The following is a 12,525-nucleotide window of genomic DNA, read 5'->3' as shown; positions in this document are numbered from 1 at the left end:
CTTACTTAATGCAGGCAATGTGAACCAAGCTCCTGCTCTGATCGTACAGGGATCGGACAGCCCTTAGCAAAGGGCCCCTTACCCCATATTCCCAGAGCACCCCCCACAGAACACAATATCCCCAGTCGAGGTTAGCAGGTTCCCGCCAGCACTGTATACGGTGTTGGCAGGGCACTGCTTCCCTTTTCTGCAGAACCTCTTTGAGGACGTCCGATAGTCCTTTTCCATGGCTTCCCCGAATTCCTCCCAGACCCGAGTTTTTGCCTGCACAACCACCCGGGTAGCGGTCCGCTTAGCCCACCGGTACCTGTCAGCTGCCTCAGGAGTCCCATGAGCCAAACAGGTCCGATAGGACTCTTTTTTCAGCTTGACGGCATCCCTTACTTCCGGTGTCACAGAAAATTAATAAATCTGTCTTTTATAAGGATAGTGTCTTTATTAGGAACAACTTTGTTTAAAAACTGTTTTTGCAGTAAATAGAAATATGATTCATTGATTTAAAATCTTTTAACTTTTCAGTGTCTTTATTTGACAAAGTATATAAAAAGAACATAAACAAAAGCATAAACACTATTTCCTGCATTTCTAAAATTAGAATAAAATTCAGTATTTCATAATAATAACAAATAACAATAATGATGTCAATAAGTCAAATCAAAGCCAAAAGTAGATTTTATTTTATTTAATATGAAAAAATGACTTAAAGTACAATTTAAATGAATAAACTATACATGTAATATTTTTTAATAAAAATGATACATTTTATTTTAACTATACACACACACACACACGCAGACACACACACACACACACACAGACACACACACACACACACACAGAGATCTTTCTATTTCTGACACATTTCTTCTTTTATATCTATTTCTTAGATTAATTATTAATCCTTATATTTCTGATTCTATAGAAGTTGAGCTGAAGTATTAATGTCTTGAAGAGACTCATAACATCTCACTGTTACTGATTCATCATGCAGCTCAAAGCATTCTGGGTAGAATCTCATCAGTCTCTTCTGATTCATCAACACAGTTTCACTGATGCTTTATAACCAACATAAAACCCAGGACAGAGTGTCTGAGTGAATGTGGTCTGGACTGTGTGGATGAGTCTCATTGTGTCAGAGACGCTAAAGAAGGACAGAGTTCCTGCGCTCTCATCCACATACACTCCTACTCTGTAGATATCTTTATACTCTCCTGTTCTTCTTCTTCTGATGAAGATGGGCTTCACAGAGAGATCAGTCATTATCTTATTGTGTCTGAATGAGTATCTGTGAGGAGAGCAGATCAAACTCCAGGACTGATCATTAGATCCAAACTCAAACTCTTTACCCAGTCCCTTCCTGCTGATGTTCTTATATGACACTGATATAAACACAAGTCCACTGCACTCAGTCTCCCAGTAACAGCGTCCACACACACTCTCTCTACACAACACCTGAGGATACACACCATCAAATCTGTCTGGATGATCAGGATACGACTGAGACTGAGACACCCACTTCACCTTTCTGTTCTCCTCAGACAGAATGAGAAGAGTATATGCTGTGTTTGGATCCAGTGTGAAAAAACACTCATCTGAACAGAAGAACAGAGACATTAATAACACAACAATCACTACAGTGTGTGTGTGTGTGTGTGTGTGTGTGTGTGTGTGAGTGTAGTGTATATGTATGTGTGTGTGAGTGTCTGTGTGTGTGAGTGTGTGTCTGTGTGTGAGTCTATGTGTGTGTGTGTGTGTGAGAGTGTATGTGTGTGTGTGTGTGTGTGTGTGTGTGTGAGAAGTTTGTTCATATTTATAATAAGGTTTTTGTTCAGAAATAATAACAAATCAACTTGAGATCAAATTGAATTGAAGTTTGTATCATAAATATAATCGATTCCTCACGAGACTGAAATTAGCTTCGGACATAAAATATGTCATCACAGCATTTAATAAAATATATTGTAATGACAGTAAAGTTGTATAAAAAGAATCTCTTTCAGTAAGTGAGAGAAGCTGTCAGAATATATTTTAAATGTGTCACAGTACATTTATACACAAAATCCTACAATTGTTTAAATTTATTTGTCTTGATGTAAGCAAGTTATTAATTTAGACATAATGCAAACATTACTTCAGCTGGCATATTTGCATCTGCTTTTTATTTCAATAATTGAAATACTAAAAGAAATAATACATCAATATTAAAATGTAGTATAATAACAATAATGTTAATATTTATGATAATAATAATAAATGATTATGTATTTTAATGAAAACAAATTAATAAAAATATGTTATGATTATAATGTTGTTGTACTCTTAAATAAACAAGTATTACTGGTTTATCTGAATGTTATACCAAATAAAAGAAAAATAATAATATTACAATAATCATATAGCTCTTTAAAAAGTCAGTATTTACTATTAATGTAAAATGATTATTTTGGCTATTAGCATAATGTCAACTTTATAATGTAAACAAATACATGGTTGCAGTAATCATTTATTATTTAAATTACAAAACTAAAACATATTGCAGTAGCGTTGTTGCAATATTTACTAATTAAAATGTTATAATAAATAAAAATTATAATGAAATAAAGTGTATATTATTATTTTTAATTAATTTTAATTGTCATAATATTGAAGAAAAACAAATGCTATTTTAAATATTATTACAATCATACTAATTACTACAATAATAAAAATAATGACAAATTAAATAAAAACTACCAAATAATTGACAATATTTATTATTAATAATAATAATAATAATAATAATAATAATAATAATAATGACCTAAAATAAAATATTATTGAGATAAAATAAAATTGTACATATACACACACACACACACACACACTATTGCAATATTATTCCATAAAAATGAATATTTATCTTCATCAAATCAAAAATATGAATTATGATCTTAATACAATCATAAATGTATTGTATAATTGTCCTACATTTCTTGAGTCCTGCTGTAATCCTGGATTCTCCTCCATGCTCAACACTAAAAACACACACATAGTCAGTCAGTCAGTAGAAGACTATGCAGTTGATAACATTGAAAAAATTATTATAATTATATAGATATTATTTTTTGTCTTGTTTCCAGACAAACAACTTCCTTTGCTGTCCACTTTTTTTATGCCACACAAGTTCATAGAGGTGTGTGTGTGTGTGTTGATTTTGCACTTTAGATGTTTTAGAGGTTCACCTCTTCATTGCATTGCAATTTTGCATCTGCATTGTTGGGGATTTGTAAATTGTACACCAAAATGTTTGTATTTTACCCCATTTCATATTAACCAGTCATATTTTTATGATGACTTTTTTTTTCAAATCATGCCCTCAATTATTTTAAACATAACAATAAGGGTAACAGAGTTTTGTACCATTCAGGTGAAGCTATAATAAAAAAAATTCAAAATGTAATATTTTCTCATCAGAAATGTACACAAACTGCATAAGGGTTAAACAATAAACCCCAAGAACCTCTCCTGCATAACATACTTAAGTTTATTTAGTGAGCAGTTTGGATCCTCCAGTTTTTCAGAGAGCAGCTTCACTCCTGAATCTCCAGGATGATTGTAGCTCAGATCCAGCTCTCTCAGGTGTGAGGGGTTTGAAGTCAGAGCTGAAGACACATAACCACAGCCTTCCTCTGTCACCATGCAGCCTGACAACCTACAAAAACATACAACAGCAATCCACATTGAATTAGATTGTTTTTTGTTCCTTTTTATATTTAACTGATCAATAAAATAGTTGGTCACAAAAAAGGATTTTGTGCTCATTTATCATTATCAATAAGAAACAAATATTGGACATATATTTTTAAATGCAAATGTATAGGCATGAAATCTCTCACAAATAATAGTGGCACAATACTGCAGCAAAAATCTTACGTAAAAAGTAGTGAAAGAAAGAAACATAAGATAGGAAAAAGGCCCCTAGTGGCCAATGTAATGGCTTCTTTCTGTGTTTTGTGTAATACTTGCCACAACCAACATTCTGTTAAAACATATTCAACTCAATATTACAGGTGAAGAGAGGGGTGGAGATGTCAACTGATCACCTCTCTGAAAAACTGGAGGACCCAACAAGGCCTGATAGGACTCCTTGACACCATTCCTTACATCCGGTGTCCACCACGGATTCAGGGTTGCCCAACAGACCTTCACAGTACGTTTGGGCCTGCTGAGTCTGTCCGGCTTCTTCCTCCGCCAACAGATCCAACAGAACCGCTCTTTGTCTAGCTTGTCAACTAGGACCTGTTTGCTTTGGGAGACCCTACCAGGGCCATATAGCTCCTAGGGCCACTGAGGCACTCAAACCCCTCCACCACATTAAGGTTGTGGTCCTAGGAGAGACATTCTGTCTTCACTCCATTTGTTTCTACAAATTCTTTGCCATCTTTCTTCATATTAAGTTGTCTATTATTATCTATTCGCAGTGCACATTCATTATTGGTTCTACATTTTAATACATTTTTAATTAATAAAAACATTATAATTTTTTTTTTCTAAAACACCAATCTTACTGATAAATCACTGGACTGTTTTATTATAGTTTGTGAATCTAAAATAGTTAAACAGCTTGGGGGAAGCACTCCCATATTGCCAAATTTAAGTGAAGGTGGGAATCTGCTGACTTCGACTGGGGATATTGTCGGATGGTGGAAGGAATACCTCAATACTGGAGAAGGATCTCCTCAATTCCACCAATTTTCTTCTTCCAGCATGTTCCACTGAGGAAGCAGAGGCCAGTGGCTCAGATAAGCAAACACACTAAAAAACTATGTCTTGAAGATATAAATGCAGACGCCTATTTGAAGTCTCTGAGATGTGCTTTTTCTATCAGGGAACCTGCTATCAATGAATCTATCCTGTTCATGCGAAGTCTATTCCAAGTCAAGTCTATTCATTGTTCAGTCAAGTCTGTTTCAAGTCAAGTATGTGTTTGTTTAGATTATGGATTATGTCTCTGTAAATAAAACTGCACATGAGTTCTCACTATGCTCATCTTCAGTGAACTAAATTGTTACATCATGGTAATTAACTATATGAAATATTCTGCCTGCATGTCTTTAATTTGTGATCATTCTAAATGTATTTTATTAAATAGAATCAAGCAGTAAAGAAAATCACTCTAAATGTGCACACTCACTAGTCTAGACTTCACACTCTGAGGGTGTGTTTTGCAAAACTACTAGATCATTTCAAATGTCACATCAGTAAAACAACAATTATGATATTATATCTTCTGTGATATTGCACACTGTGCAGTGAGATTACATGTAGAAAATCTATACAAGATTAACACGATAATTGCATACATGGTTTTTGCATGCATTCTAAACATAAGGATTGTTTAATGAGTAAATAACAAAGTATTTCAAACTCAAACCTCATTATCTTCAGTCTACAGTGTGAACTCTTCAGTCCATCAGAAAGCAGCTTCACTCCTGAATCCTGCAGATCATTGTTACTCAGGTCCAGCTCTGTCAGATGGTTTGATGATTGTAGAGCAGAAGAAAGAGTTTCACAGCATGTTTCATCAAAACCACAGCTTTCAAATCTGCCAAAATAGAATGTTTTAGCCTGATTATCTACTGATGTTCAGTTTTCTTCTGCAGTAACTTATTTTTCTCTTCATAATCAGGGGAAAAATTTCACTTAGCATTTACATATCATTGTTTAGTGACGTAGAACAAATCATTTAATTAAACAGCAGTCAGTGAAATACTCACAGAGCGTTTCTGCAGCATCTCACAGCTGGAATGAGTCTCCTGCAATCTGATTGTTCTGATGTGAACCTCTTTGGGTTGAACTCATCCAGCACCTTCTCTGACATCAGTAGTATGTAGGTCAGCACTGTGCACATTGAAGACGAGAGATCTCTTCCTGGATGTTCATTTGAACTGAGGTAACTCTGTATTTCCTCATATAATGAATGATCTTTGAGCTCAAGTAAGCAGTAGAACAGGTTGACTGAAGTTTCATCTGAGATGTCCTGTTGTTGTAATTCTTTAATGTGTGCACTTAGATTTCTGATGCTCTCTGTGGTGTCTTTGGTGTGTGTGATCAGGCCTTTGAGCAAATTTTGACTGGATTCCAGTGAAATTCCCATCAGAAACCGCAGGAAAAGGTCCAGATGCCCTCTCTTACTCTGCATTGCTTTTTCAATGGCTCTCTCTGTTAAGTCATGCCATTTGACCTTTCTAAAAGGAAATGTAAGATTTTGTATGACTTTAGTTTGTGAATTCTCAAAGAAAAACATAAGCTCTTGCTTGTTTTTTTTCAGGTAACAGGTGAACACATGCACTGCAGCGAGGAACTCTTGAGCGCTCAGATGCACAAAGCAGAAGACCTTTCTCTTATAAAGTCCAACTTCCTTCTTAAAGATCTGAGCGATCATTCCTGTGAACTCAGCATCTTTACTCACATCAATACCACATGCTTTCAGATCTTTCTCATAGAACACAATGTTTTCCTGCTTCAGCTGTTCAAACGCTAGCTTGGCTAACTTCAGAATCATCTCTCTATTTAAAAGTAAGTGCTCTGAACATTCTCCGTCTTGTTGTTTGCCATATTTCTGACTCTTCATGTTCATCTGTATCCTCAGGAAGTGAATGTACATTTCAGTGAGTGTTGTGCTGATGTTCTCTTCATTGTTCTCAGTGAGAATATCCTGAAGTACTGTGGCTGTGATCCAGCAGAACACAGGAATGTGGCACATGATGTAGAGACTACGAGACGTCTTAATGTGGGAGATGATTCTGGAGGACAGACTCTGATCTGTGAATCTCTTTCTGAAGTACTCCTCCTTCTGTAGGTCAGTGAATCCTTGCACTTCTGTGAACAATCCTACATACTGAGGAGGGATCTGATTGGCTGCTGCTGGTCGTGATGTGACCCAGACAAGAGCTGATGGAAGCAGTTTACCTTTGACCAGACTTGTAAACAGCACATCTACAGATGATCTTTCCTCAACAGTGTTCAATGTATCACTTTCAAAATTCAAAGGCAGTCGACTCTCATCAAGTCCATCAAAAATAAACACAAGTTTATATTCTGTATATAACTTTGATTTCTCCAGGAACATCAATTCAGGATTAAATTTCAGCAGAAACTCATGGAGACTGACCTCTCTTTCTTTAATCACATTGATCTCTCTGAATGGAAGCAGGAACACACAGTCTATATCCTGATTAGATTCTCCTTCTACCCAGTCCAGGATGAACTTGTGCACAAACACAGTTTTTCCAATGCCAGCGACTCCTTTGGTCAACACAATCTTTAACTCATTGTTTTTCCTCAGTTCAGTAAATATATCATTGCATTTGATTGGTTTGTTCAGTGTTTTTTTGCTCTTGAAAGCATCATCAATCTTCAGAATCTCATGTTCCTGATTTACATCTTTCATATCTCCCTCTGTGATGAACAGATCTGTGTAAACAGCTTTCAGATCTGTGTCAGTTTCTTTGTTGCCCTCAAAAATGTATTTTGTCTTCATCTTCATGTTGTTTTTGTGAGTTTTCAAGACATTTTGGAGCTCTACAATAAAAAAAGAGACAAAAAACACTAAACAAATTTGTCATATTTTCATATCAGCATGATTGTTATTATTTGCCACTGATTCAGACATATTAAATTCATATTTAACAATTTTCAGTTTTACAATTTTTGAATGTCTATGCTCTTTCCAGATCACTTATTGATTGAAATCTTTATGCCATGAGATCAGTCTCACTCAAAACTGATGAATGGTTTCCACATGATCTAGCACATCAAACAGAATGTGTGTTTAAACTTGCTTTAAATAACCTTAGCATGTGTGACCGTAATCATGTCTCGGTGATACTGAATCTATTTTGTGACAGTGCCACCTTTTGGTTAACTTTAATTAAATTCAAATACATTATAAGATGTTTAAGCAAGGCTTTCAGACCATTGTAGGCTGGGTATCACTGGGGACACTTCTATATATCTATGTGAAATCTGCCTCTGATGTGATTTCTTATTTCCATTCACAGGCAGTGATATGATATATGTGGATTATATGTGATATGTTGTGAATTACCTCTAACAGAGACAGATGTCTTCATATTGTCCTCAGTCTGAGCTGGGAGAGAAAAAGAGAGAATCACTCACTAGAAACATTTATCTCAGAAACACATCAGTAGAGCAAAGAGGTCAAACCTTCACACTGTTAAATATTTAATCTCGTTACAGTCACAGTAAATTAAATGTTACCTTGCTTGTGTTCATTCTGCAACTGTTCAGCCAGATCATTTTGGTTTATCTTTCTCAGGACGTCTACCATGACCTTCACAGCTTCATCTGGTCCAAAACACATCACCATCTTATCTACTGTGTCACATCTATCTGCATTTTTCAATTCAGACTTTGATATGCACTTTTGATAAAAATTCACTAAATGCCAATGAAATTTCTTCAGTTCATCTTCTGCCAGCTCCATCAGTTGGTCCAAGAGCAGCTTTTTAACAGACGCCATCGTCCTTCACCAACTCACGACTGCATATTAAGAAAAAGAAAAGAGCTAAAGTGAGCTCAAATGTGACATTTTTAAAACTACAGTGAAAGCCTTTACAATTTTTTTTTATATTTCTGCATAAATATGACCCAAAACATATAATTTCTCCTGAACGTAGACAAAGAAATCTACAAAAGAAGTTGAGATAAAATATTGATTGTTACATATCTGTTTGCTGCAAAAGTATGTGAATTTTTGTTTTCAGTATCTGATGTGTCCTCATTTGCAAGTTTCCTACATCTTGTTCATCTTGTAGGACTTTCAGCCCGTTCCTCATTACATAACCACTTCAACTCTGTGATGTTGGTGGGTTTTCCTCAATTGAACTGCTTGTTTCAGCTCCTTCCACCTCTTTCTTTAACCGTTGTTTGTTGTCTTGCTGTATGGCCCACTTTCTCTTGAGACTGAGTTTTGGGACAGATGTCCAGGAGATCTCTTGTTCTTTCACATGGTGAGTGTCTGATGAGCATTTAAAATTTGCTGAGCAGTTTTAGGACAAGTGTCTGTTTTAGGACAAATGGTTTAGTATGGATTTTGCATTTTTTGCAACAGCATTTTGCGTATTACAATATAATATTGTCTTTTTTTTCTCAGGACTGACACGGCCTCTAAGGCCAAAAATTGTTTCCTTAGTTTATATGCTGCTTTGTACTGTTTTCATTTTTTTTCAGTAATAAAAACTGTCCCGAGACGTCATATAGGCCTGATCATTTTTAGCTTAAGGACCGTTAAAGACAGACATTCACAGTCAAAACCTAAAATGAATTTCTACAAAATGTATTTTTTATCTATGTATTAAATCATCTGTTTTTGTTCTTCTAAATCCCAAATAGCTCCAGATATTTAAAAAAAAATACCTTATGGACAGGTTTCGGGAGATATCTTGTGGACTTTCTGTAATTTACAAAGCACAAACCAGAAAGCAGCAATATCTGCAGAATGGAGAAGGTTTGACATTCACAAAACCAAAATATAAGTTTTATTTCAATTGTAGTTAGTCTCTTTTTTTATTTAAGTGAATATAAAAGATACTTATCTGTGCTTATTTAGGTTATTAAAAGGGTGGAAAGATGCTTATTTAATTTATTATCTCTAGCAAGGTTTCAGTCCACTGAACTAAGCAGGGAGAATTTGCTCTCTGTATCTGTCAGTCACTAAGAGTTATTTCGTGACAACAGACTGGGGTCTTGCTTGGAGCTCTGATTTGCTCTGATTAGCTCTGATTAAGAGAAAATGCTAATTAATTTTAGTGTTTATTGCATCCGAGCCACTCCCCGTCACACTGGTATTAACAAGCGTCTGGTGCAACCACTCTAAGGTAAATTAGCTGTTTAATTATTATTTGGGGAATCAGATCTTTGAGTTGATTCAAGTAGATTACACTGATATGAACATCAAACTTCAAAGGCATTTATACCTATCAAAAGGCTATGCATAGACTAAAATAGCAAGCTTTCTTAAATTTAGGAGGTCTATAGGAAATTATTTGTAACATTACATATATTTACTCTAATAGTAATGGGAATTCTGATTGTCTTTCTTAGACATTCTCAGCAGTTTAAATCTTTCTTTGTTTGAGAAGAACAATGCATGCTTTTGTGATACGCAAAGAACAACAGAGAGAGCACTGAAGATCCACAAGTGTTTCATTAAAGAGCAGTTTCTGAACACAGTCGGCTTGCGTCTTTTTAAAGATGACGTTTCGACCATGTCCTCTTGGGTGTACTTGTTATCTGTCCTCCAACGAGCGTTGTCTTCAGTGTCTGCTGAGTCAGACCTGAAGCTGATGGCCATGCTTTCCTGGACCACCATAAGTATCAGTCTAGAGGTGTGCACGCCTTCCAGCCTTAAAGAGCTAAGATGCGTATCTACTGAGATCCAAGGAGCTTTAGTCAAGACCACAAGGTCTGGCACCAAGACATAAGGTTGCAGACGTTCTCAAATTCTCAGGACAGCAGCTGGGCTGTTTCCCGCTCGCCAGATTTTATAAGACGAGCAGTCGTGAGATGTAGGAGAGACCAAAAGGAAGAAGACTACTGAGCGAGGCCTTTTGAGGTCTGTGAAGGTCACACCAAGAGCCAATGATGTCTTGAATTTTTAGCAGGAGAGTTTTATAACTTTGTCTCTAAGCATGGTCTTTTGCATTGTTTTATGGTGCTCAAATCTCCTGCACCTTCTACCTTATTCAGTTTATCCTCAGGTTAGGTAAAGTAAGTCGAGTCTGTCCTATCTCTCGTAAGTATTTAATCATACTCACAAGACAGGTCACAGAAGACTTCTCCGTGGTCTGTTCTGCTCAGGTCTAAAAATCAGAGTCTGTCTGGCATCAGAGTGCAGCCCTTCTTTATAGACTACAGGTGCAAGTTGACACTTTTTGGGAAAGTCCCATACAGCTGGAAACCTCCCTTTCAAGAAGCTCACTATAAAAACACAGCCATCTTATCAGTCTGCTCTTCTGTGAAGATCTTTCTAAGATGTCCTCCTCTCTGCGTCGGGAACTCAGCACTCAACGGTAACATTCCTAATCTTCAAAGTTCTTACTAATACATATTTTATCTCTGGCTATACTTTAACTAAATGCTACATATATCATACCTAATGTTTTTTTCTCAATAAATTTTAAACATGATGCTGTGGTTATCTTTCTACTATTCAATAAAGTGAATACAATACCATGTGTTCTGTGTATCTTATTAATACTTATCAAATAAAAGAATACAATATACTGTGTGGTCTCTTCTTCTTGATAAATCAAACAAGACAAAATTACAGACTTACAAAATTGGGAAAACGTTTACATTTATTTATACAAATATATACATTTTTTTTTTTTTTACAGCACATTAGAGTGAATCCTGTTAGTTCATATTTGATCATGTTTCATGAGTGTTTCATGATTAAGACAGTATTTAATCTTTACTTACATGAATAAGGAAGTGTCTTTCTGCTCCACAGCTGAAGACTTGCTTTGATCAAAACGTTCAGTTTCTGGACAACTTCTCAAAATGTCTTTGTTTTCTCTTTATGTTCATGTATGTCCCCGCATAAACATTAAAATGATGATTGGGTTAATGATACGGTTTTTCGATCAGAAAAAAACGATCAGGTGTAAACGTCACATGTAAAGTACAAGGTGCATAACATCAAAGTATCGCGAGATCGACTAACGGTTCTGTGTTCTCTTTACGCTCTCGCGGTACTTTGATTTGTACTTTGAACGAGGTCATTCAACGAACACACACCAAAGCACTTTATTTTTCAACGCGGAAGTAAATACGAGGACGTCCTTACTTCTAATGTGTTAAACTTCCGTTTCACGAGCAGCTAGTGGAAACAAACACAGACCACTGTATCTGTGTCCCAAACTGAAGCGCGTGAAGCTCGAAGCCACGCCTCCTCGGGATTTCCTCAGGTGTTCTAGATTACCGCTCCTGTCGCATAGCAACGGAGAGCTGACGTCCTACAGGATAGGAGGAGCCAGAGTCGATCACTTTCACTTTCATGTTTCACGTCACAATGGAGTCGGTCTCGAGACTGGTTTAATCCCGGATGACAACTTTAATGGAGGTATCGGCTTGGGTCTTGCTTGAATGCAATGATCCATTAAAAACTATAAAAAAAAAAAAAAATACAATACACACACACAGTAGATCAAATGCTGAATAATATCTAAGGCCTTTTCTCTATCAAATATAAAGTACTAGATTTTCTAGAATGACTAGAGTCATTGTTGTCGATTAAACCCAACATTATATGAAGTATAAATATAAGTTAAATATAACAACCCTGAACATAATTCAGAAATAAACTGCAACATACACAGTGGTGCAGCACTAATATTGATACAAAACCATCCAAATTATTTTTCAGAACAATACTGTAGGCCTATACCTTCACTTTAAGTAGTAGTATTAGCATATACAATACAATACTTTAATTATAGAAAATAAACATTCTGTAAT

The 12,525-nt window shown here is 35.8% G+C and overlaps 1 protein-coding gene across 3 annotated transcripts; it reads right to left on the bottom strand.

The window, feature by feature from the left end:
- Positions 1–901: 901 nt before the first annotated feature.
- Positions 902–12,121, bottom strand: LOC122334671 (NACHT, LRR and PYD domains-containing protein 3-like). Of its 3 annotated transcripts, XM_043232685.1 has the most exons (9): positions 11,488–11,846; positions 8,427–8,544; positions 8,263–8,349; positions 8,090–8,131; positions 5,757–7,563; positions 5,414–5,584; positions 3,518–3,691; positions 2,968–3,014; positions 902–1,592 (listed from the first exon to the last, which is right to left on the bottom strand). In XM_043232685.1, the coding sequence occupies exons 3-9, from the start codon at positions 8,330–8,332 to the stop codon at positions 1,036–1,038; spliced, it is 2,868 nt and encodes a 955-aa protein (XP_043088620.1). In that variant the 5' UTR covers positions 8,333–8,349; positions 8,427–8,544; positions 11,488–11,846; the 3' UTR covers positions 902–1,035. The 3 variants fall into 3 exon arrangements, with proteins under 3 accessions (XP_043088620.1, XP_043088619.1, XP_043088618.1); XM_043232684.1 differs by lacking the exon at positions 11,488–11,846 and adding an exon at positions 11,855–12,121 and having other exon boundaries at positions 8,263–8,544; XM_043232683.1 differs by having other exon boundaries at positions 8,263–8,544.
- Between the last annotated feature and the right edge of the window lie 404 nt (positions 12,122–12,525).

The sequence above is a fragment of the Puntigrus tetrazona genome, chromosome 3 (assembly GCF_018831695.1).
Source record: "Puntigrus tetrazona isolate hp1 chromosome 3, ASM1883169v1, whole genome shotgun sequence".
NCBI lineage: Eukaryota > Metazoa > Chordata > Actinopteri > Cypriniformes > Cyprinidae > Puntigrus > Puntigrus tetrazona.
Note: the sequence above shows the minus strand (reverse complement) of the source record. Positions and strands in the feature narration are given on the sequence as shown.